Source organism: Marmota flaviventris, chromosome X (assembly GCF_047511675.1).
Source record: "Marmota flaviventris isolate mMarFla1 chromosome X, mMarFla1.hap1, whole genome shotgun sequence".
NCBI classification, from domain to species: Eukaryota; Metazoa; Chordata; class Mammalia; order Rodentia; family Sciuridae; genus Marmota; species Marmota flaviventris.
This window is the reverse complement of record NC_092518.1, coordinates 74,630,515-74,653,113: the sequence shown is the minus strand read 5'-3', so window position 1 is coordinate 74,653,113 and position 22,599 is coordinate 74,630,515. Positions and strand designations below refer to the sequence as shown.

The window sequence follows — 22,599 nt, the reverse complement described above, 5'->3', positions numbered from 1 at the left end:
TTTAATTTACTTCCTAATCAAATTTAAAACATTCTCAATATTTCCTTAAATGAAGACATTTACATTAAGGAACTTAGATTAAAAAAAAGAAGAAGGAGGAGGAGGAGGAGGAGGGAGGGGGAGGATTTCCCCTCAGTTTTCAGCAACTTCTGTGCTCTCACACACAAAAAATGCAAAGATAATTATTTCTATCAAATGCTTCATGTGATAACATTAGCTAACTTCCAACTCAAAGCTAGAGTCATCTAGTTAAAAGTCTTCACATAAAAGAAAAACAGTCCTACTGAAGGCCATGGTCTCCATTTATCCAAGGAACAGACCACAGAATACGGCTGGAGATGTTTTCCTGTAGCAGGCAAACATTTCATCCACAATCAAGGTGATGTTGTACAGGGTTCTCATATATTAGCAATGGGGTTGGGGTGGGGGTTGTAGCATCTGTATGTGGGGTTTTTTTTCTATGAGAATTTTCTTTACAATATCTAAATTGTTCTTTTGTCTATCTATGTGGGACCACTGAATTAAATATTTTTCACTTAAGTATAGTGCCTAGTATGTGAGAAGTGTTAAAGAAATGTTCAAATAGATGCTGGTTTTCACATTAATGTTTTTCAAAACTAGGATACTAGATAGAAAAGTAATCAAATAAATTTACCTTTCTTAAAAGGTTGAACCTGTTCCACTTTGTTGGGGAAAAAATGCATTTAGTTGAGGCTGCATTTGAAATTTTCAGCATCTTAATGACCACCAACTTATTAAGTTTCTTTCTTTTTTTGTCGTTGTTCCAAATTGTTGGGGCTATTATCTGTAAGCACTATATGTGCCTCAGAGCCACGGGGCAGGAGCATGAAATCAAATATTGGAGAATATTTTAAATTGTCCATTTGATACTGAAAAAAGGGCTCTGATAAAAATAGTTTGCCAAAAGTGGCCCTTAGAGGAAGCCTATATCATTTTATAGTGTTAAAAACCTGTACATGTTGCAGTTAAATGTTACTATTTTAAAACCTCTTGTCCTATAAATAAAACTTGTGAACCAGATGTTTAACACTGATGAGATAAGCCTACTTTTACAAAGTATACATGTAGGCAAGAAGAATTAAGAGGAAAAATATTTTTAATAACATTTTCTCTCAAATTTTAAACTTAAACTTTAAAGAAGGTGTTATTGTTAAATGTGAGTCTTCATACTTTTTTGAGAAATAAAAAGATATGATCTGACTGAAAAGTGAAAATAAAGAACATGTTTGGTCTGTTCTTCCTCAAGACAACTTCTTTGGCCCTTAATACTTACTGTAAAATATAGTACTAAACTTAAATGATTGCTTTTATGATCTAAAAAAATAATATATTCTCAATGTAGAAAATGTGGGAAATTAGAAGTGTGTTTAAAAATCTTCTTACAACCTGAGATAAATGTTAATGCTGTGATAATTTTTCTTTCAGTCTTTTTTCTCTGTGTGTTACTGTGAGTATAGTGTGTACATGTCTGTGTATGTGAATTAAACAATTGAAATCCATCTATAATAGGCTCTTTTGTTTTCTCATTTTTCTCAATTTTATCATAAAATTTTTCCTGGGTCATTAAATATTCCTCAATATATTATTTTAATGACTGCATAATATTCTGGCATATGTATGTATGATAATAATTAACTATTCACAAATGATGATATTTGGGTATTTCCAATGTCTTATTTCTATAAATTATACTGAGATTAACACCTCTGTATGTGAATTCTATGCAGATGTAAAATTATTTCCTTAGGATAAATTCCAAAATAGTAGGTAAATTCTAGAAAGAGTAGATATTTTAGGGCTTTTAGTATGCATTGCCAAATTGCCCCCAAGAAAAGTATATTGGTTCCATCAATTATACTCCATATAGCAGTGTACCATAATCACGCCCTTGCCACCTCTGAATTTGTTTTAATCTTTTCCAATTTGATAAGTAAAAAGTGACATCTTATATATCAAATTGTTGTTCCCTTGAGCTGAGGTCATAAGATTGGTGAGGATGCAGTTGTGGAGACTTCAATTCCTATATTGCTTGACATTTTAAAAAATATGCATAGTTTTTGCAAAGTTAATAAAAAAAAGTTAATAATGGCTTTCCATTTCTATTATTTAATTACTAAGATTAAAATATTTTCATATGTCTATTGACTATTTGTTCATACCTATTTGTGTTCATTTTACATTTTGGTTTGCCTTTGGTGATTTGTAAGAGGTCTTAATATATAAGGGTATTGCTTAAATGTCCCTTTATCTGAGATGTCTTTCCTGATGTTCCTAGAACAACCTGCTTCCTGGCAGAACATGTATGGTTCATTCTTTCTTATGTTTCTCATATTACCATCCAACTTTCTATTTATTATTTGGCTCAGCCCATAAAAACACAAACTCAATGGGAGCAAGAACACTGTTGGATGCCCAGCACCATGAATAGTGACTAGCATGTAATTAGCTCTATATAACTATTAGCAGAATCAATTAATGAATTAATTAACATATGTTCTTTATAAAAAACAGAGTAGAATGGTAATTATCGGGAAAAATGGAAATATATTAATTAAATGGTACAAAGTTTCAGTTACACAAGGTAAGTACTAGAAATCTCATATGAAGCATAATGACTAGAGTTAACAACACTGTATTATATTCTTAAATTTTACTGAGTGGATAGATCCTATGTGTTCTCACCATTTAAAAATGGCAGCTATATGAGGTGACAAATATGTTAATTAGATTGATTGTAGTAATCATTTCACAATGTATACATATGTCAAAACATCAAGTCATACACCTGAAGTATATAAAATGTTCATTTGTCAAAAAAACTCAATAAAGCTGAAAAAAATGAATGCATATCTGTGTATGTATATATAGTCTCTGACTGCCCTATAGATTTAAAATATTTTCTCAGCGTATGACTTATTTTTAATTTGGCTTATTATATTTTGGAACATACAGACATTTCTAAATTTTATATAATTAGAGCTACTGGTATTTTTCTTTGTTTTCATTTCCACTGCTTCTATGCTTCTGAAGTCCTTTTCAATTTCAAAATTATATGGATATTTATTTGCTTTCTTCGAATAATTTCACTGAGTTTTCATCTTTACCTCTTTAAATCATGTTGAATGTGTGTCATATAATGGAAAATAAAATATTTTTATATTTATTGAATAAACCTTGCCTTCCTCCATTGATTTAAAGAAAATATGTTTAATCTCACATTTTATCTCTTCAGTGACAATATACACTCTGAGGGGAGGTACTGCTTATGTTTTTTTATCTATATCTCTCAGAGGTGAGTACAAGGCTGGTCAGTAAAAGATGGTCTACAAATATTTGGTGGATGAATGAATGGGTGGATATTCTCAAGCCAACATAATTTTTTTCAAAAAAAGCCTAACTACTAAAAAGTAAGTATATTCACTAAAGTCTGAAAGCAAATCTTCAGAGTGTCAAGTTTAACCTACAGTAAATGAATATCCTGTAAGAGCAAGGCACTTTAACCCCTGTAAGCTAAACTCATTGGTAACAAAAATACTTAATGAACACCTGACCTTGTATAAATGAATTGCACAGAGTGGCCCTGTCCTCAAGGAATTCTTAAAAAATTATTCTTTACAGGCTTATAGTAGAAGAGTGCTTCCCAAGGTTGAGGTTACTGACTTCCCCTTCCCCTGAAGTAGCAGCTGATTCCCAGAAAAAAAAAATAGATTACTTTGTTGCAGACAGTGCTCAAATCCTGCTGAATGCAATCCACCAGCCTCCAACATGCATTGGGTTTAATAATTCTGGAATCAAATCCAGTTTAAAAGAAAATCTACCTCATTTTTGGCTCTCAAGTAAAATCCCACGTGTCCCATATTGATTCTGTAAGGCTCAGTTAGCCTCCTCCTATGGCCTGAAATTAAAAATAACAACAACAAAAATACATTTTTATTGAATTCTGGCTCTTTGCTTATAATCTATAGCAAAATGAACAAAGCCTTGCTGAACTGCCTCTCATGCCAACAAATCCCACAAAGAGAATGACAATCAGTGAAATATATTGTTAAGCATGAATTGTTAGCTAAAATATTTATCTCTGTTGCAAGGTATTAAAATGAGAAAACCTTCAAAGTGGAAGCTGCAAGCAATTGCATTAGAAGTTGCATAATTTGGTTAGACTGACCTTAGAATGGAATAAAAAGTTGCTTATTTCCATAATGTTGGCCTCCAATGGTATAAAAGGTTAGATAATTTATCATGATACACAAAACAGTTCTCAAGAATAACTAACTTAGAAAGGAGATCTCGGTGACTTCCAGCTCTGTGAATTCTTAGTGTGAGAATCAACATAATTTATACTTAAGTGAATTTGCACTCTCCTGAAAGGTCTAGTTTGCCAGACAAGATGAGTGTATCTCCCATTCAGCCCTAGAACATGTAAAGAGCAACTGAAACAAGGTTAGCGTACTCATTGATGCATTTATGGCAGAAGTCACATTGAACAGGAAGACATATTTGAATGAAGAGGCTATTGAGTTTTGATGTATAAAACTCACAACAAAAATGACATGCAGAATATGTTGCCCTCATTTAAAAATTAAAGGACTCTATCTATTGAATCACCTGCCATATCTGTCATTTGCCCTCAATACCACCTATAGAGCAGCCATTATCATCACATGAACTCAAACCTTAATGCAACCAACTATATGAAGCCCTTCAAACCAATGCTACAAAAATTCAGAGAATTACACTCAGAAATGGAAAAAAATGGAAATCCCCTGATCCAACTTCTTCACATATTGTTACAGGTTTGTTGCAGTTTGGCATTTGTTGGGATTTTTCAAAATTTTCAATGTCTTAGATTCTGATTTCCTTAGTAGTAACAGGTTTCAATAACTAAAGCTCATTTCTCATAAGGTTGTTAATTTTGCTTCATCTGTTTTGCTAACAACTTCCTCTATTTTCCCCAGATATGCAGATTTGTGCATTTGTTACCTTTGTGGATATAGTGAATCAGGGTCACTCATATATTAAAGAGAACTGTCCTGATGGGGTGTGCTGGGCTCAAAGAGCGAGGAAAGCAAAATGTTGTTAGCATCACACATCTTTTTATCTCATTCTTTCCAAATATGACATCATGCATAGCTACAAACCTTTGCAGTTCCAGAAATCATTTTCCATAATCTCTTCTTGTGGATACCTGATAATCAGATGTGGAAAGACCAAATCCCCAGATTGTCATTTCAACAATTCCCAATGCCATGGTATAGTTTACCATCTTTATGTGGTTTCATTCTATCAGGTTACTAAACAATGTATAGTTAGTGCAAAGGCATTTTAGTTTTCTTCCCATTTCAGCATTTCATGACAGTATTTTTTACAACAAAGTGCACCCCTTTTTCCATTTCTAAAGAATTTCCAGTAGAAGCAAAATTAGAAAGAGTGACCTAGAGGTCTAAGAACACCCATCCCATTAGCAAACTCACAAGCCATACAGAACATTGGTATTGCATCTATAACATTTGAAATTTGTTTCTAAGGAGCTATAGCTCTCATAAATTGTTTTGCAATTTAAAATTGGGCAAAATCCCACAATGATAAAAACCATTATTTAATACTAATGTCATTGTGTTCTATCCCCTAAGCTCTTAGGAACAAACCTTACCATTAGCATACCCCATCACTCAGAAGTGTATACTTAAGAAATAGGAATGTACTAATTAAAGAAATGATCAGTACAGCAAGGTCATAATCAATGCCAGTCATATGAGAATTTTGTGTCTTCACGATGGCTTCTGTGCCTAGCAACATAGAGGAGGAATTTAGTCTTCCAATAAGCCAGGCACCATTACCTGTTGCCAAATGCATTTGTTCACCCCTGCATTCCCAGAATCCTGCTTTTCTCATGCATGTCAAGTTTCAAATACAAATGTTAGATTACATATATTTTAGCTATTAAAAATACTTAAAAGCTAACCAATTCTAATTAATGCAGTCTTATATAGTCTCCCTACTCATGAATTACCTATGTATACAGGCAGCCCAAATCAGACTTTTCCAAACTAAATAAATTAAAGAGGAAGAGGAAGGCTTGAAACAAAATTAAGCCCAAAAGAGACAAAATGAGAACCAAAGCCTCAGAAAATAATTTCCAAGGAATTGAAGATATTCACTATAAGATATTCTTCAGCTGAGCTTTATGCACAGCAATGATTATTTGGCTGTTTCTTACTCAGAGATCTCAATTATGAATAGTCACAGAGAGATCTAATCTTGGGATACATCAAATCAGGGTGTCTTGGCCTCACATTTGGAGGATATCACTGACTCTGATTAGGCTTATGAGCATTTCCTCAGGGAGGCAGCCAGCAGAGGAGAGTGGAGAAGGGGGCCCTGAGGACCTAAGATCATAGATATGTGTATAATCAGCACAGCTGGTAAAGGCTCCATCACAAAAAAAAAAAGTCATATAAGTAAGGAAGAGAAGCAGATACACACACACACACACACACACACACACACACACACACACTCCACTTCCCTAAAGAGGAATCTAACCTTTAGATTAAACTTTTCTTCCTGCTAGCTTACACAGGGAATTCATTTTATTCAAAAGAGCAAGCTACACAATCTAAGAAGAGGTGCCCTTCATGCTCTGGAAATCAGATTTAGGAGATAACATAATCCAGAAAGCAAAGCCGCCAAGGCCAGTGCTGGTGGTAGTTAAGGAGAGCAGCTTGCCACAGAACAGTGGCCAGATGGGGCCCAGTGGGAGAAGCTGAAAACTGGCCACCCTGGCACTCAAAGACTTAATGGAGCATCAGAAGACTATGCACACGAAGGCAGTGCTTAAGCATATGACAATTAAGAAGCCTTGGTGCTAGTCCATGAATGCTGAACTCAAGGAGAACACAGGTTTGACACTGAATTCTCACCTGCTTCAATCCCAAATGGTCTGCTCAGGACTCTCAAGGTACCTGCTCCTGACACCTGTCTGTTAATCTCTGTCTCACAGTTTTTTCATGAAAAGAATTTTCTCTGTTCCTAAAGGCTGAATTTAAAGAAAAATCTTAAGAGACTCCTTTCATCTTCCAAAGTAATTCCAGTGTTCCACCCAATCCAGGAAACCCTCACTGACTTAAGGAATTTTCATTACCTGGCACATCAAGTTGGAACCACATCTCTTCAGGAACGAGCTCAAGAAGAGAAGGCAAAAAGCATTAAAAAAAATTGTGGTGGGCTTCTATTCTTTCAGCAAAAGGCCTACAAAGAGTGGAGGAAGTACAACACGATGGAAAGAGGATACACTGTAATATTTCGTTTCATTTTTTTAAAATCTGGAGCAAATATAAATTACCGAAATTTTAAAAATCTGGATGCTATGTATCTGTCTTTTCTGTATATTTTAGCTGTTACATAATTTCACTTTTTAAAATTAAATGAAAATCCACCAGAAATTAACCAGTGAGAATTCAAAGGCCAGATACCAGTCAAGGAAATGAGGAATTACCTCACCTCATGAGGGTTTTGTGAATCTTGTCAAGGTAATGAAACTCACTTTAAGCAAACAAGATAAGTAAAAATTCAAACTTACAAAGGAAACCAGTTAGAAGTTGATTTTGCACATTATACAAGGACACTTTCCTCTAGGAAAGAATCCACCACAGGGTTACTTTAAATATAGAATGCCACCACTGTGGTTAATATGAGGTCTAATTCACAAAACAGACATTCACTAACTGAATAGCTTTTCAGGAACCCAACTACCATCAAAGGTGTATCTATAGATCCTCCTGGAGAGCTCAGTCAGGTTTTCTCTTCTGTGACAGAAAACACTTAGAGGATGCACCTGAGGAACTACTTACTGTCAAGCAACACAGAGTGTATTTTGGTTGCAAATGTTGTGTCTTTGATAAGTCATTTGCCTTTTCTAACTCCATTTTTCATACAGTAGAAAAGAAACCTTGGTCCCTTCTGACAATTCTTCCAGGAATACTATGAAACTGCAATGGTCCTAGCTAATATTTTAAAATTAAATTCTGAATGATAGCAAATGAGATTTCTGCATGGGAACCCAAGCTCCTGGAGCTGGCAGAGATGCCCTCCCTGCAGCTCCAGGGCTTTCATCATTCCCCTGGGATGACACAGGAAGGTGCTAGCACACCAGGTACACCCACTGCAAGGTGAGTGACCCCACTATTCTCTCCACACAAAACCACTCAAAACTACGCAACAGCTAAAGAGGAAATGTAACTTGAAGAGCATTTCCCTCCACAAGCAACTGATCCTCTGGGACTTTCACTTCAAGCCTCTGAATTGTTTGAAGTAAATGAGGCTCACATTAAAGGCCAGCCACTCACACATGAAGAAATGAAGCCTCCTCTCAGAAGGGGAAAATGGCGGCTCCAGAGCCAGCCTCCCACCTCTCAGACACAGGACTCTTGTACAAATGGCTTCATCCACCCATATCTGAGACACTTGATCCAGACAATCATAGCCTTCCCAAGCCCTGGAAGCTGAGACATATATGCAGAGGGGTCAACATCTGAAATTCTAAGCAAACACCTCAAATCCACTGCAACACCATTAATGAAAAACTCCAGCTTTCTAGGAGGTGACTTCATTCTCTTTTTTTTCCAGTTCTCTAATTTCTCACAAGCAACCCCTTGAGCCCCCAGTTTCAGCCTCTGGGCACAATACATGGAAGCTACAGCAAACTTTGGCAAGGTGAGGGAGGGAGAGGTCTCCAGCTTCTCCCATCTTGTAAGTATAACAGAGAAAAACCAGGTGGGGCTACTGGGGCCAAAAACAAGTGGTCCTCTGATAAGAAGAATTCCAGTGCCTCAGAGCCCTCTCTGGAAAATGTCCTGCCTCCAGCACCCGAGGGAGAGAAATCTCAGGATCATTAGCAAGCACTCTGGCTGAGCTCAACTTTAGTGAAGGTGTATAGGGAGAGAGGCGATCTCTAAGGTAACCAGTTAATTGCCAATAAGGAATGATAATAATAAATTAGCAAATACTAATGTAAACTAACTCAGTTCTGCAGCAGTTGCATGGAGACGACAGAGGAACAGTTTATTCTGGAACACATCTTGCAAGCTGATCCCCGCTGGGAAAGGCACTACCTCAGCTAGATGTGTAACAGGGCAAATAAACGTACAATGTAGGCAATGGGTTTCCTTAGAATGTCTAATAGTAGAAGTGGAGCCCTTGATTTTTGAAGAAAAATGGAGTGAGTATGCTTGGACAGATGAGGGCTCCATTGTTTTCTATTGTTTCCTTCTGCTGCCTGAGGGTTATTTTGATCTCTAGATTCAAATGATTCCAACACCCCATCATAATAAGGAAACTAAAATTTATAAAAGCAAGCTCACTAGAGAATTTGTTTTCATTGGTAGTGATATGTTGTGTCATTCCATGCTATCCAAACCAGCTTCATCATACCTACTAATTTTCTAGTGCTCTCTCAATCTGCCATGTGATAGATTTGTGGCTGTCCTTAGCCCAGAGTTTCACTCTAATCACTGCAAATCCCTAAATTTTAAATTGTGTTTAAGGACAAAAACATGCTGAGATATTTATTTCTTTTTCATTTTTCTTCATAGTCTAACTGATGTTTTATTGTCATTATTTGCCCTAAGATGACCATGCATTCATTCAGCCTTTTTGTGGTAGTCTTTTTCGAGGATAACTGGAAATATTCAATTCAGCCTGCCACACATGCCCTTGTTCTATAATCTTTTCCACTGCTACTACATAACTATTCATGAAATTGTTGCATGAGTGACCACAGCAGAGCACACACAGAACCTTTAGGACAAATCATATCAAAGATGCTACAGATTTCAGGCAAAAGGTAGGAAATATAAGGAAAACTTTCAGGAGGCTGGGGATGTAGTCCAGTGGTACAGCACTTGCCTTTCATGTCAGGAGGTCCTGGGTTTAATCCCCAGGATGGGGGTGTGGGATAGAAACTCAAGATAAGATTAAAATTGAAGCCAAATCTAAATCCCTATGTACCTATGACTGGAATTTTAGAAGGTCTTGGCTACTATAGTCACTCCTTTAGAACTGTCAGATTAAAAGCATTCAGCATCAAAAAACTAAAACTTAAAATACACCACACAAAAGAGAATGAGTATTTTTTTAACATTTCACCCCTCCTGAAGTCAGGAAAAGACCCCACTCAAGTCTCCATTCCCAGCAGAATACTATATGACATACTAAGTAGCACTCAAAACATAATTTTAGAAAAATCTTACGAAAGTGACCAACCTACTATCTTTCTTCATATTCACCTTCTTTTTCAAACTTCTTTCCTCTTTCTTCCCTTTTTCTCCCTGTATACACACACAGAGCATACTTTCATTCACACATACACACACACACATACACACACACACACACACACACACACTAAGTCTGAACTAAATAAAGCAAAACACTAAGAATTCAAATTTCACCCTCCAATTCAAGATATTTTAAAAATACTGGCATCACTAATTCTGCAAAAGTCTTGTATAAACAACAAAGGAATCCTTCACTTTGCCTTCTCAAATTTGTGCACAAACCCACAAAATCCACATAGTTGACTTTCCAACCAATACCAGAGGACAGGTAAACAATGATATCAAATTCTATGCAGGATTATCTCTGCAATATGAGAAGTTAAATTCAAATTCTCTATAATTGTGCTCCATTCCCTTTACTTTACCTACTTAACTGCTTCTAAATTCATGTTCCCCATAGTATCTAGAGCAAACATTGTTCAGATGCAGCTAGGTCTATATGCTGATGCAGAAACCACCCTCAGTACTGGGGGTGTGACTCAGTGTTAGAGTGCTTGCCTAACACATGCCTAAGGTTCCCAGCACTACCACCAAAAAAAGAAAGTCACCCACAATTCACCAAACTTGGAGAGTCCAACAGTAAATTTACATATAAATAATGGCAGGAGAAGGAAGTACTAAAGAATCTACAAAGTAATAGGTGATTAGAAACTATCTTGTATTTTAAGATAGTTTGACCAGGCCCAGTGGCTTGCACCTGTAATTCCAGTGACTCTGGAGTCTGAGGCAGAAAGATCACATGTTCCAGGACAGGCTCAGCAATTTAGTGAGGCCCTGTCTCAAAATAAAACTAAAGAGGGCTGGGGATGTAATTCAGTGTTAGAACAGCCCTGGATTCAATCCCTAGTACCTGAAGAAAATAGAAAAGAAAAAGAAAAAAGAAACTATCTTACGTTGCTTGCAAGTGAAATCATATGGATGATCTTAGCTCCCCAACTAGACTTTGAACTCTCTGAGGGCAGAAGTTACATCTTATATTTATTTGGAATCCCTATGGTACATGCTACACAGCTGAGCATAGTGGATGCACTCCAAATGCTTACTGATTTGATTTAATGCCCCTGTGATGAATTTCAAAGTACAATAGAGTAAAGCAGCATAGGAAGCAAGCACAGTAGTTCTGACTCTGCTGGCGTATAATACCCTGCTGAGTAAGTGCTCTAAGGGACTCTACAGTAATGAAGAAAATGGGTTTGTCACAAAAGGGAGCCCAGTGTCCAAATCTAAAGAGAAAGAATGTTACATGCTCAGGAAAGAGATATTATCCTGAATTAAAATTATCTGTATATTGTGTGTTTCCCTACAAACTCCCTGGGGTCAAAGATCAAGTGTATTATTTTGTTTCCCTAGGAAATAGTAAGTACGGTGTCTGACATGTTCTAAATGTGCAATAAATGCTAGTGGGTTGAACTAATGAAAAAAATGAATTGTTTAATGAAATCACATGAAGGACAAAAGAAGTGATACAATATGATTTAGTAGAAAATTTTCCATAGAATCTTATACTTATCACATCATAGAACTTATTATTCAGTTCCCTAATTGTTTAATAAATGTTGTTTTCTTGGATGGATTCCTTAAGTAATGAGGAAAATATAAAGAAAGTTAGGGAATGTAGCAGGATATTATTATCCTAGGAATCCCACTGAACCCTATAATAGTACTTATCATTCCATATTGCAAATCACCTTGTCTCCCCATTAGAATGTGCATTCATTGTCTTTTTTATCTGTACAATGCCACCAGCCTAGAGCAGTACTTTACAAAGAGTAGACGCTCAACAAATACCAGTTGAACACATGAGTCAACCATGCCTGCTCTTCTATAGATTTCACTGGATTTAAGTATTTTATCCAGTTCACATTCAAGGGCTTCTAGTATGGAAGAAAGGGAGAAATGTCATTTTCCCCATGCAGGGCTTTGTGACAGATACAGATCAAATGGCTTGACTGTGCTTGGCTGAGTAGGCTTCTGCCTTTTCTGAGTGGGTTTTCAATTGAACTTTCTATGAATGCATATTGGAAATACACACTTAACTTCACAGTGTCTAATACATGCTATCATGGACCTGCCTACTCCTCCACACCAGCTCTGTGTGATTTTGATAAACAAGTAGAACATCTGGCTTTGTGAGTCAGGAACGTCATCAGAACTGAGACCTTAGGTTTTCTAAATATTTGAAGCAATACATTCTTCACTCTGCCCATAGAGAATCTCAGAACACTAAGTTCTTAATAAAACCATGTTATAGTTATAGAGCTCCTGCCTCTTGATTGTATTTCATAGACACTTGGCCTTGCATTTTTCTGGTGCCCTGAATTGATTCCATGAATGATCACCAGGTCATCAGGATTCAATACTTTTGTCCATCTCCCTAAGCAAGAACACTATCAGCAACCAAATACACAACCTTGGCATATTTCACCTCCATTGTTGAGAGATCAGTGTGAAGAGTCTGGCCACACCACTTTGTAGGTATCATCTATATAGAATCAGCTTAAATTCTTCTTTGGTTATAAGTGCTCAGGAAGACACACTTAGGTATACACACCATTGTCAACAGTGATTCCCAATTGCCTAGTAAAGAAATATACCATTTTAGGGGCACCTATGAATCAGACCCTTATACTACACAATGTCATATTATCCCTTGCATGGCAAATGTACCCATTTTGTAGATGAGGAAACAGAGACTCAGGCTACATAACAAACAATGACATTTGGATTCAAAATTGTGATCTATCTGGTTCCACTACACAGAACTGCCTCTCTCCTCTCCACTGCTGAACTATTGATGGTCTATAAATGATCCTCCAAGTAGTCTATGGTCTAGGCCCTAGTAGTATTCAGGAATATTAATAATTACAACTGAGTCTATCTAGCACAATATACTTTCAATAAATTTTTATTTATGGAGCTATGAATTTATAACCTTGGTGCTTTTGTTGCCAGCAAACTACCTTCATTTGTTCATTAAAAATACAGCTTTTGGGAGCTATTAATTCTGGTGGGAACTATTTTTCAGGAGAAGCCATCAATGTAAGTGATCCTAAGATCCCTTTGTCCTACAAAATTGACATAAACACTATGCAACCATTTTATGTAAACATGATGGCCTGGGTATATCAGGCGGAAATATTTCTGAAACAGGAAGATATCACTGAAACAGTACTTTCCTAGAAGTTTAGCACCCTGTGATATGCCCTCCCTCTCTTGATGACCTGCTTTGTGAGTCTGAACAAATCTCTTAGCATCTCTGCACCTTTGTTTCATCATCTACTGAAGGACCATCTATCAAGATATCCAATCTCAAGTATCAAAGGAGACAACAATTGTAAAGGTGCTTTGAAAAATGTTGACAAACTCTCCAAGTGTACAATATTTCTTTCATTAGTGGCCTGAATGGGGGCACATGCCTCCCACTGCATCAAATTTCCAAACAAAGAGGGAATTAGGCAATTCATAGAAAAATGAAAACAACATAAAAACTACCTTCCACCTAGCCACCCACCACCATCATCTGAATATCACCCTACTATCCTGAAATATTTCAATAGCCAACAAGCATCTGACCACATTGTGTTTTTAAAAATCCTTCCATTTGGAAACATTCATTCACAGTAAAGGGAAACAGAATTAACTAAAATGCATAGCTAATTCCTAAAATATTCATATTAGTGACAGTTTCAACCTCCTCAGCTGTCAAATGTTATTACCAGAACTGCTGAGAAATGGCAAAGTGGCTTTCATTTTTTACTTGCCTCCCATGAACCAGCTCATCCATATTCTTGGCAAGATGCTAGAGAACAGTGGTGTAAGGGGGATAAAAAGAAAATGGGGCTTTAGGAGACTGAACAACTCTCACAGGAGAACATTGCCCCCACTGGAGTGTTAGAGGGTTTCATTCATTTTCAACATTACTTAGTGACTCTTTCTAAGCTATTTCAACTGACATATTGTTACCACTGGCTCTCAAGCATGTGATATTTGCAACAGGTGGAGCAAACTTGTATTATGCCAGGACACCGTACTGGACTTTCAAAAGTTTAGACCCTTCGGGTTCCTCCTCGCAACACCAGCCCACAAAATCCATATATGTTGGGTTACCTTTTGCCCCAAGAAACACTGATAGCAAACCTAAGTAAGGAAGTGGGCTTAGGCAGAGAAGTTCTCCCTGCCACTGCAGGGGATTGTACCAGCATAACAGTCTATGGTGTACTGAACAGCTCAAAAAGAGATCTGTGAAGACCTCACAGAGCTACTCATCTACACTCACCTCAGGCAGAGGCACACCATTGATGATCAGATCTGGCTGCTGGGGGCCCTGGCTGTTGAAAGAGTGATGGTAGATGTGGTTGGCGCTGGTATTGCGAGTATTCTGGTTCTCTACATTCAGGAAAGTGCTCTCAGAGCGGCGGCAGCCCAGGGGCAGCGTCTGCTGGTGGTAGTCGAAATAGTTGAGGGAGGAGGTCAGGGAGGAGCAACTGACAACATTCATCTTGTCTGTCTCCTCCACATCCCGGGGTACCAGGCGGATGTCATTCTTACTGATTTTTTTCTTCTTGCTTGATTTCTTTTGATGCCCATAGGAGTACTCAGCGATTCTATGTGACAGAAAAGGCAGCATGAATTGATAACACCCTCCCAAACCATGCACTGATTAATAAACATTAAGCATCCCAGAGGGTTGCACCCCATCTCCGCTCCAGCTCCTTATTCTGGCGCATTACATCATCTGGTTTCTCCCTGTGCTTTTCTCATGCGAAAATAAGCTGAGGGCCATGAAGTTTTCATATTGAACATAGTAACCTCCCCCTACCCCCACCCAAAAAAAGTTCCTATAATCTGGATCTGGAATTTTTCATTTGAGTGGCCAGTGAGCAGGGGTGGGAGGATGGGGAAAGTTGAGCCTGTGGGAGAGAAAGCATTAAAATGCTTAAATCTGGAGCTTCCCTGGAACCCAAAACAACTTCGGCGTAAAGTGAGAAGCAAACCCCAATTTAACAGAAAGAGGAGATGGAGGGAAATAAAAAATAAACTGCTTGCCAGTTCCTCCAGGCATTTACCATGTAGCAAACTCCCTTAATCAGCTTCCTCTGTGATTGACCTGATCAGTTTTGGACTGGGGTAGAAGATGAGATCCTGTCCTTTGAAGTCTCCTCAACTCCTGTCCTCCACACCCTCCGCCCTGCCCTAGCCCAGCTCCCTTCTACTCTCCACCCAGCCCCCTCCTCTTCCAGAGAAATCTGATAGCCAAACCCATTTGAATGAGGGGAAATGCCTTTTTACCTCTTTCCCCTTAGGCTCACTTTCTCCTCTGCCTTTTTGTCTTGCTCCTCGCTAATGGGAGAAACCGAGATGCAATGCAGACACTTGCTGTTTTGTCCTTTTATAAAACAGCCGAGGAGACAAGTGATGGTTAAACAATTACTGCAAAGGAATTTAAAGGTTAGTGCATTCAGCATCCTTCTCCATTCAGGTGTACCTACAAGCAGCTGTGCTGCAACTGGAACATAAAGAGCTCAATTTAATTAACACTGACACAGACCCAGCAACGTGCACCAAAGACACCAAGCATTAAGAGACTTGTCAAAAGAAATACATTAAAATGTAGGCAGATTCTCAATGTCACTTAGCAATAATGATTTAAGCTTATTGTTTGGAAATTCAATTTCTAGGTAATAATCAGCAAAACAATAGGGTTAATAAATAATACAGGTTGATCTTTACAAGGGAAAGACTGCCTGTATTCTCGCTCGACAAAGCTAATTGTCTGAATACAAAAAGGGAGCCCAATTCAAGCAGCAATTGCAGATCATCTTGCAAGTCTCATAAATGAATGCATTTCAGGAAGAGGCTCTGCAGAAGCTGAGAACAAGAAACCTCTGCCTAATCACATGGAAAGAAACGCTCCTGAACTTTAGGTTTCTAAAAAGTCTGAGCAGATGGGGAGACTGCATATCTACAGAGGCAAATAATTGCTCTGTCCCTGGGATCTACCTAGAGCTAAGCAGTTGAGTTCCTTCCCCTCACCCTTTCACTCTGTGCCCAGGCAGACTTGCAATGATGGCAAGCTGATGCTACTGGGGATTGGGAGCGAATAAAATCCCCCCCAAACCCCTGGAATACGGTTGATTTTCTTTTCTAATCTGTTTACAGAATCAATGGGAAGTTCTAATCATTTTGTTTACCCATGATGAGTAAGTTTGGCAATGCCCCATCCAATTATTCAGCTGAGGCATTCATTGCATAGCCCTTTCTGTATTGACCAATTATTTAATTAAACTGTACTTCATTAATCCCAAACCATCACAGAGAAGAGAGTGCTTTACAAAATACACATTTGGGTGAAGTTGGAGAGCACTGAGATTTGCACTTTTTTTTCCAAATTCAAATGCTCTCCTCCCTGTTTTAATGATCTCCCTGGCAAGCACTCAGAAAGAGCTCTCACTTCTAGTCATATATCACCAAGAGGTGGCAAAGCCTTCAATATCTTTATTTCAAGCTGATTTCTTTTTCATCAAGGAAAGGGTCTTATGAATTTACTTTATGCTGAGAAAATGGCTTAAAAAGAGTCCCCTCTATCATTATCTCCATATAAATAAAATTTTATTGACCCTGCATTTTTCTCCTATAAAAATCGCCACTGGCAGTCACAGGTTTCAAAGGTAAGAGCAATATTAATTTCCATTTCTCCCATCTGAAATGACTCCGTGCTGAAGGAAAGAAAAGTCATGGCCATTTCACTAGTAACAGGATTAAAGCATTTATGAGGCATTGCAGCTGCTCTTTTATGGCACCTGATTGATATTCATGTGTGGTTAGCATTTGTCTACTAACTTGTGTAATGCAGAGAATAGTAAAAGGGAAACAATAATTGCATGGCTGTTACATATTCAGGGAGCTCTGATTCACAGAAGTGTGCATTTCAGATGGTGTCAACTACAAATCTGACCTACAGGAACATATTTTGACTGATTAACATGCAAGCACAGATGGCACAAAAGACAAACTGGATGTGTAGGTGTGTTGAAAGCACACACACACCTTGGTTGGAAATAGCAGCATCATTCATTTTCAGCAAAGTAAAGAAACAACTTTTTTTTCAACTGTTTCGATGAGACACTGCTGGAAAAATTATATATTAAGTTGGGTTCTAGAAATTCTTGGACTTATTTATACTATCCAATTGTAAAGAAGAACTTCAGCAAGACCCTCTAATGTGCTAATCCGGATTGTTTTTTAAATGCTATATGTCATTCTAGTTTCCACATTTCTCTTCCTTTTCTTCACCCTTCTCCTCATCTCTCTTCTCCCCCACCCCAATATACACATCCTGCACACACTTCAAGAGAAATTGTAACACAATAGCCCATAGTGACATCCACTGGTAGCAACCAGATCTTAATGCCACAGCACAGTTCCACATAAGAGGAAATCACCCTAAACTCCAAGATTGCTATTTTTATTGAAACATCTGGACACAAAGTCTTGTCCCTCATTGGGAAGTTAGGTCTTTATACACCAACCAAACAGATATTTGAAAACATACAGATGCCTGACAGAATTTCACTTTATATAGTCAGATGTTTAGGGATTAAATCAAACCAAACCAGGAAGAGACATAAAAACACTAATCACCTGTTCTTTGTTCCTTACTCTGTTTCCCAACTTAAACTCCTACCCCCAAACTCTCTTCAGAGTTTATCACTGCAGCAAAATAGGGCAGCTGCCAGCATTCCCTCTCCTTTCAGTACCTGTCTCCAAATCACTGTGTTTTGCTGAAAATGTGAGTCTCATCTCTTCTCATCTCTTCTTTCTCCCTTTCTCTTTCTCCCTCCCCTCTCTCCTCCCCCGCCCCTAGTTCCCATAACTTCATGGAGACAGCTGTGCAAATTTTAAAATGATAATTGCTTTTCTGCTCATCATCATTATGTGACAGAATCCATTCAAACAGTAAATGATTGTCTTCCAGCAAATTGTCAGATCAAAAGAATTGATCAACTTGGACTCTCATAAACTTTTCCCCCCTCCACAAAGAAGCTGTGTGAGTATGCTGCATGCAATTAAGTGGGAAACAAAAGCACTGGGGTTTTCACACAGAGACACAGATACTCACACCTTACTCATCCCAGACAAAGAAGAAAAGAAAGAAAAGTTGGCTCTACCTGCAGTTGTAGGTTCGGATCTCTTTGTTGTCGCGCTTGCACTTGATTGCCACGAAGATCATAGTGACAAACAGGATGCCAGCAATAGAGCCCAGGGCGATAATGAAAATCAAGGATAGGTTCACTGAGCCCATTGACTCTTGGGCATCAAGAGCTGGGGAAAGGTAGATTAGGACCAGCGCAGAGGCTGAGAGAGACGTCTTGCCGTGGTCATGGGCCACCACAATAAGCTCATAGGAAGCTTTAGAGCTCTCGCTGAAGGTGCGGGTGGTCCTGACTTCGCCATTAACCTGGTCTATTTCAAAGAAGCCACGGTCACCCTCAGTCATGTCATAGGTAACTCGACCATTTTCGCCCTCGTCGTAGTCGTCTGCCTTGACAACAGTCACCAGGTAGCCTATGCCTGAGTTTCGGGGGATGTAGACCTCAGCAGTGCCATTGATTAGTGGCGGGGCTGTGATAACTGGGGTATTGTCATTGACGTCTAGGATGATGACCCGCACTGTGGCGTTGCTTTGTAGTGAGGGCAGGCCACCATCCTTGGCCAGCACCTTGAATTCAAATGCCTTGGTCTGCTCATGGTTGAAGGATCGCAGAGCATAGATATCACCCGAATTGGGATTGATGGAGACATAGGTGAATACAGGCATGTCCCGCACCTGCGACGGCACTATCTGGTAGGAGACACTGCCATTGAGACCCAGATCAGGATCGCGGGCAGACACAGAGAGAAGATAAGCGCCGGGAGTGTTATTCTCCTGCACAATGACCTGGTAGTAGGGCTTAGAGAAGTGCGGGTGGTTGTCGTTCTCATCAGTTATGCGCACTGTAAAGGACTTGGCACTTTGCAGCATAGGTACGCCGCCATCGCGCGCCTGAATGGTAAGATTGTACTGATCGTGCTGCTCACGATCCAGCCGACCGTCCACCAGGATAGTGGAGAAGCTCTCATACTCCTGCAGGCGAAATGGCACGTTGCCCAGCAAACGGCACTGCACTCGTCCATTGAGGCCTGAGTCGCGATCGGACACCCGAACTAGGGCGATCACGTAGCCTGGGGGGGCGCTCTCGCTCACCTCCACAAGCTCACTGTTGACCGATAGCAAGTTGATTACCGGTGGGTTGTCATTGGTGTCCAGCACGCTGACTGTGACCTTGCAGTGTGCTGGGATAGAGTTGGGCCCCAGGTCCTTGGCCTGAACGTCCAGTTCGTACACGTGGCCCTCTTCATAGTCTAGGGCACCAGTGACAGTGACCAAGCCACTGTGTGGATCGATTTGGAAAAGCTCGCGTGTTCGGTCGTTGACATAGCCATAGAAAGAGTAGACAACCTGGCCGTTGGTGCCCTCGTCTGGGTCACTAGCATTAAGGCGAATGACGGGTGTGTTGGGAGGCGAGTTCTCAGGCACGCTCACCGCGTAGGTGGACTCGCCAAACACCGGGTTGTTGTCATTGGAGTCAGTCACCTTGATGCTGAGGCCCACGGTGCCCAAGTGCGGCGGGTCTCCGCCGTCGAGTGCAGTGATTCGAAAACTGTAGTGCGACTGAGTCTCGCGGTCTAGACTTTTCTCCACCACGAGTTCAGCAAAGCGTGAACCGTCGCCACGCGTCTTGATCTCCAGGCCGAACAGTTCGTTGGGCGTGAGCTCATAAGTCTGCACCCCAAAGCTGCCAGAGTCGGGATCATAGGCGCTGTCCAGCGGGATACGTGTGCCGGGGCTGGCCGCCTCTGATATCTCTAGCTCAATCTGTGCCGCTGGGAAACTGGGCGCATTGTCGTTCAGGTCCTTGATCTCCACCTTAATCACGCAGATTTCCATTGAGCTGGACATAACCTCGAGAGAGATGATGCACTTCGGGCTCTGACGGCACAGCAGGTCGCGGTCAATCTTCTGCTTGGTGACCAGCAGGCCTGAGCTAGGGTTGATGTCCACCAGGTGCGGAGCGGAATTGGACACCACACGGAAAGCGGAGGCCTGCCGGGGGTCCAGCGCGAAGCCCGCCTCTCGCGCGTCCTTGGCCACGTTAGCGATTACCGTCCCGGCACGCTGCTCTTCTTCCACTGAGTACTTGAGGTTAATGAGGGCGGCCGCCTGCGTCCACAGTACGGCCAGCAGCAGCAGCACCGGCAGCAGGAGTGACTCCATGGCTGCGCGGGGCTCTGCTTGGCCTCGCCTCTCCACACCCCTCCGAGGCCGACGCCGCCGGCGCTCCAGCTTCCCGCCGGCTCGGGCCGCCTGTTGCGCGCGCCCCGTGGCCCCGGAGGCCGCGGGAGGAGTCCCGCCCAGGGCGGCCCGGCGGCGCGGGGCGTATACCCGCGCCGGCTCCAATGCTGAGGTTGAGGTGGACTCGGCGGGGGCTCGCTGAGGGCCCGGGGGCTCCAAGGGGCCGAGGGAGCGCCGCGCGGCCCCGAGCCCCCTCCCTCCAGCCCGGCTACTCAGTTTTCCCCCTTCAAAGTTAGCCAGACGCGACTGGCCACAGCGGCGCAGGGCTGCGGGTCTGGTGGCGTTTGCGAAGCCGAGACCACCCGCGGCTGAGTCTGGACAGTACTTGGAGCAAAGACTCAGAGGGCCCTGGGGGTGCAGCCTTTCAGGCGCTGCCCGACCCGCCGCAGCGCACTGGCACTGGGGCTGCCGAGCGCGTTGTCTGTGCACCTGGCATGCGCAAGGACCTCCCCCCAGCGCTCCCGGCTCACTGCGGAGAGAGGGCCCGCCTGGAATGCGCCCTCCGGGATCTGGGGGGGCCACACTGGCCTCTTCAAGGCCTGTTGGGGGAAAAGAGGGATCTCAGGCGGGAGTCTGAGTTGCTGGCAAGGGCTGCGGGTGCCCAGGGATCTGGCTGAGCTGGATGGCGGTCCCAGGGCTGGCAGAGGAAGGGGGAGGGGACAGAGGCTGCCGAGGAGAAAGCGTGCTCCCCGGCGCTGAGATTGGCTTCGGAGGGCTTGGGAGGCGCGTCTGTTCAGGATCCGAGGTGGGCACGGAGTCTCCCCTACAGAGCAGTTGAGGGGCTGCGGGCGTTTCTCGGAAATCAAAGTTACCAACGCAGCCCAAGCCTCCACATCAAGTTTGTGAAAACGGGGAGATGGCAATTTGTCCAACAAAATCAAAGTCCGGGTCTTTCCAATGGCCCGGTGGGGGGAGGGAGGTGGGGGGAGGGAGGTGGGGAGTGGGGAGGAGGGGAAGGGAATCTACAACAGTACCGACCAGGAGAGGCGGGGCAGCCGCCGTGGATACCCGGGGCTTCTCCTCCTCCCTGGGTTTGGGCTGGGGTGTTGCTCCAAGGGTCACCGCTGCTGTCGCCGCCGCTGCCGCGGGAGGAAGCCCTCTTAGTTCAGTCGCATGTCGCCGGGGTCCGCCTCAGCAGCTTCCACGGATGACGGTTTTGTCGCCGCCAAAGTTTACTTGCGGGAGCGTCTTGATTCCATCCTCCCGGAGAGGCACTGACCGCACTGCCTTGGGCTCCCTCCCTTCTGGGCACTCGCGCGCTCGGAAGGTCTGTCTCGCTTTTTGTCTGCCTCCGGCTGTGTGTGAGAGAGAAAGAGTGAGTGTGTGGCGTGGGGAGTGTGAGTGTGGAGTATGAGCGAGCAGGAAGAGATGGGTTTGGGGTGGGAGGTTTCGGATCTTAGATGAATCTGCTCAGCTGGAATGCCGCGGAGAGCAACGCGCCCTGGGCCCGCGCTGGGCTAGGGACGCGGATGCCAGCGCCCCCCGGGCAAGCCAGGCATGGTGCGCGGGAGATGTGCTGCCGTCTGCGTTAGCTCGTTCGTCTCCCCTCTGCGCCAGCCGCCGCCGCTACTGCTGCTGCTGCTCCTCCTGATGCCGCAAACTACTGGCCGCGGAGTCTGGAGAGAGCCGGAGAGACCCCGAGCAGCCGAGCCCGGCTACGCCAGGCGTTGGCCAATCAGCGCGCCGCCCAGCGGGCTCCGGTCTTGGGGCGGGACCAAGGCACCGGGGGCGGGGTGGGGCGGGGCCAGGCGGAAACTTACACACCGGCGGGACTGAGTGGTACCCGGGCCTGCGAAGCCCTTGCGGGAGTCGGGGGAGGCCGGATAGGGGATAGGCAGAGGAAAGAGGGCA

At 42.1% G+C, this 22,599-nt stretch overlaps 1 protein-coding gene across 2 annotated transcripts in view; it reads right to left on the bottom strand.

The window, feature by feature from the left end:
* Window positions 1–22,336, bottom strand: part of Pcdh19 (protocadherin 19) — a 102,576-nt gene extending 80,240 nt beyond the window's left edge. The window contains exons 1-3 of one of the 2 annotated variants that reach the window (XM_027933196.2): window positions 18,524–22,336; window positions 15,645–15,785; window positions 14,632–14,959 (exon numbers count right to left, since the gene is read on the bottom strand). In XM_027933196.2, coding sequence (XP_027788997.1) covers window positions 14,632–14,959; window positions 15,645–15,785; window positions 18,524–20,670 — 2,616 coding nt within the window. In that variant the 5' untranslated portion in view covers window positions 20,671–22,336. The remainder of the gene's footprint in view (window positions 1–14,631; window positions 14,960–15,644; window positions 15,786–18,523) is intronic. The other variant, XM_027933213.2, reaches the window with a different exon arrangement.
* Between the last annotated feature and the right edge of the window lie 263 nt (window positions 22,337–22,599).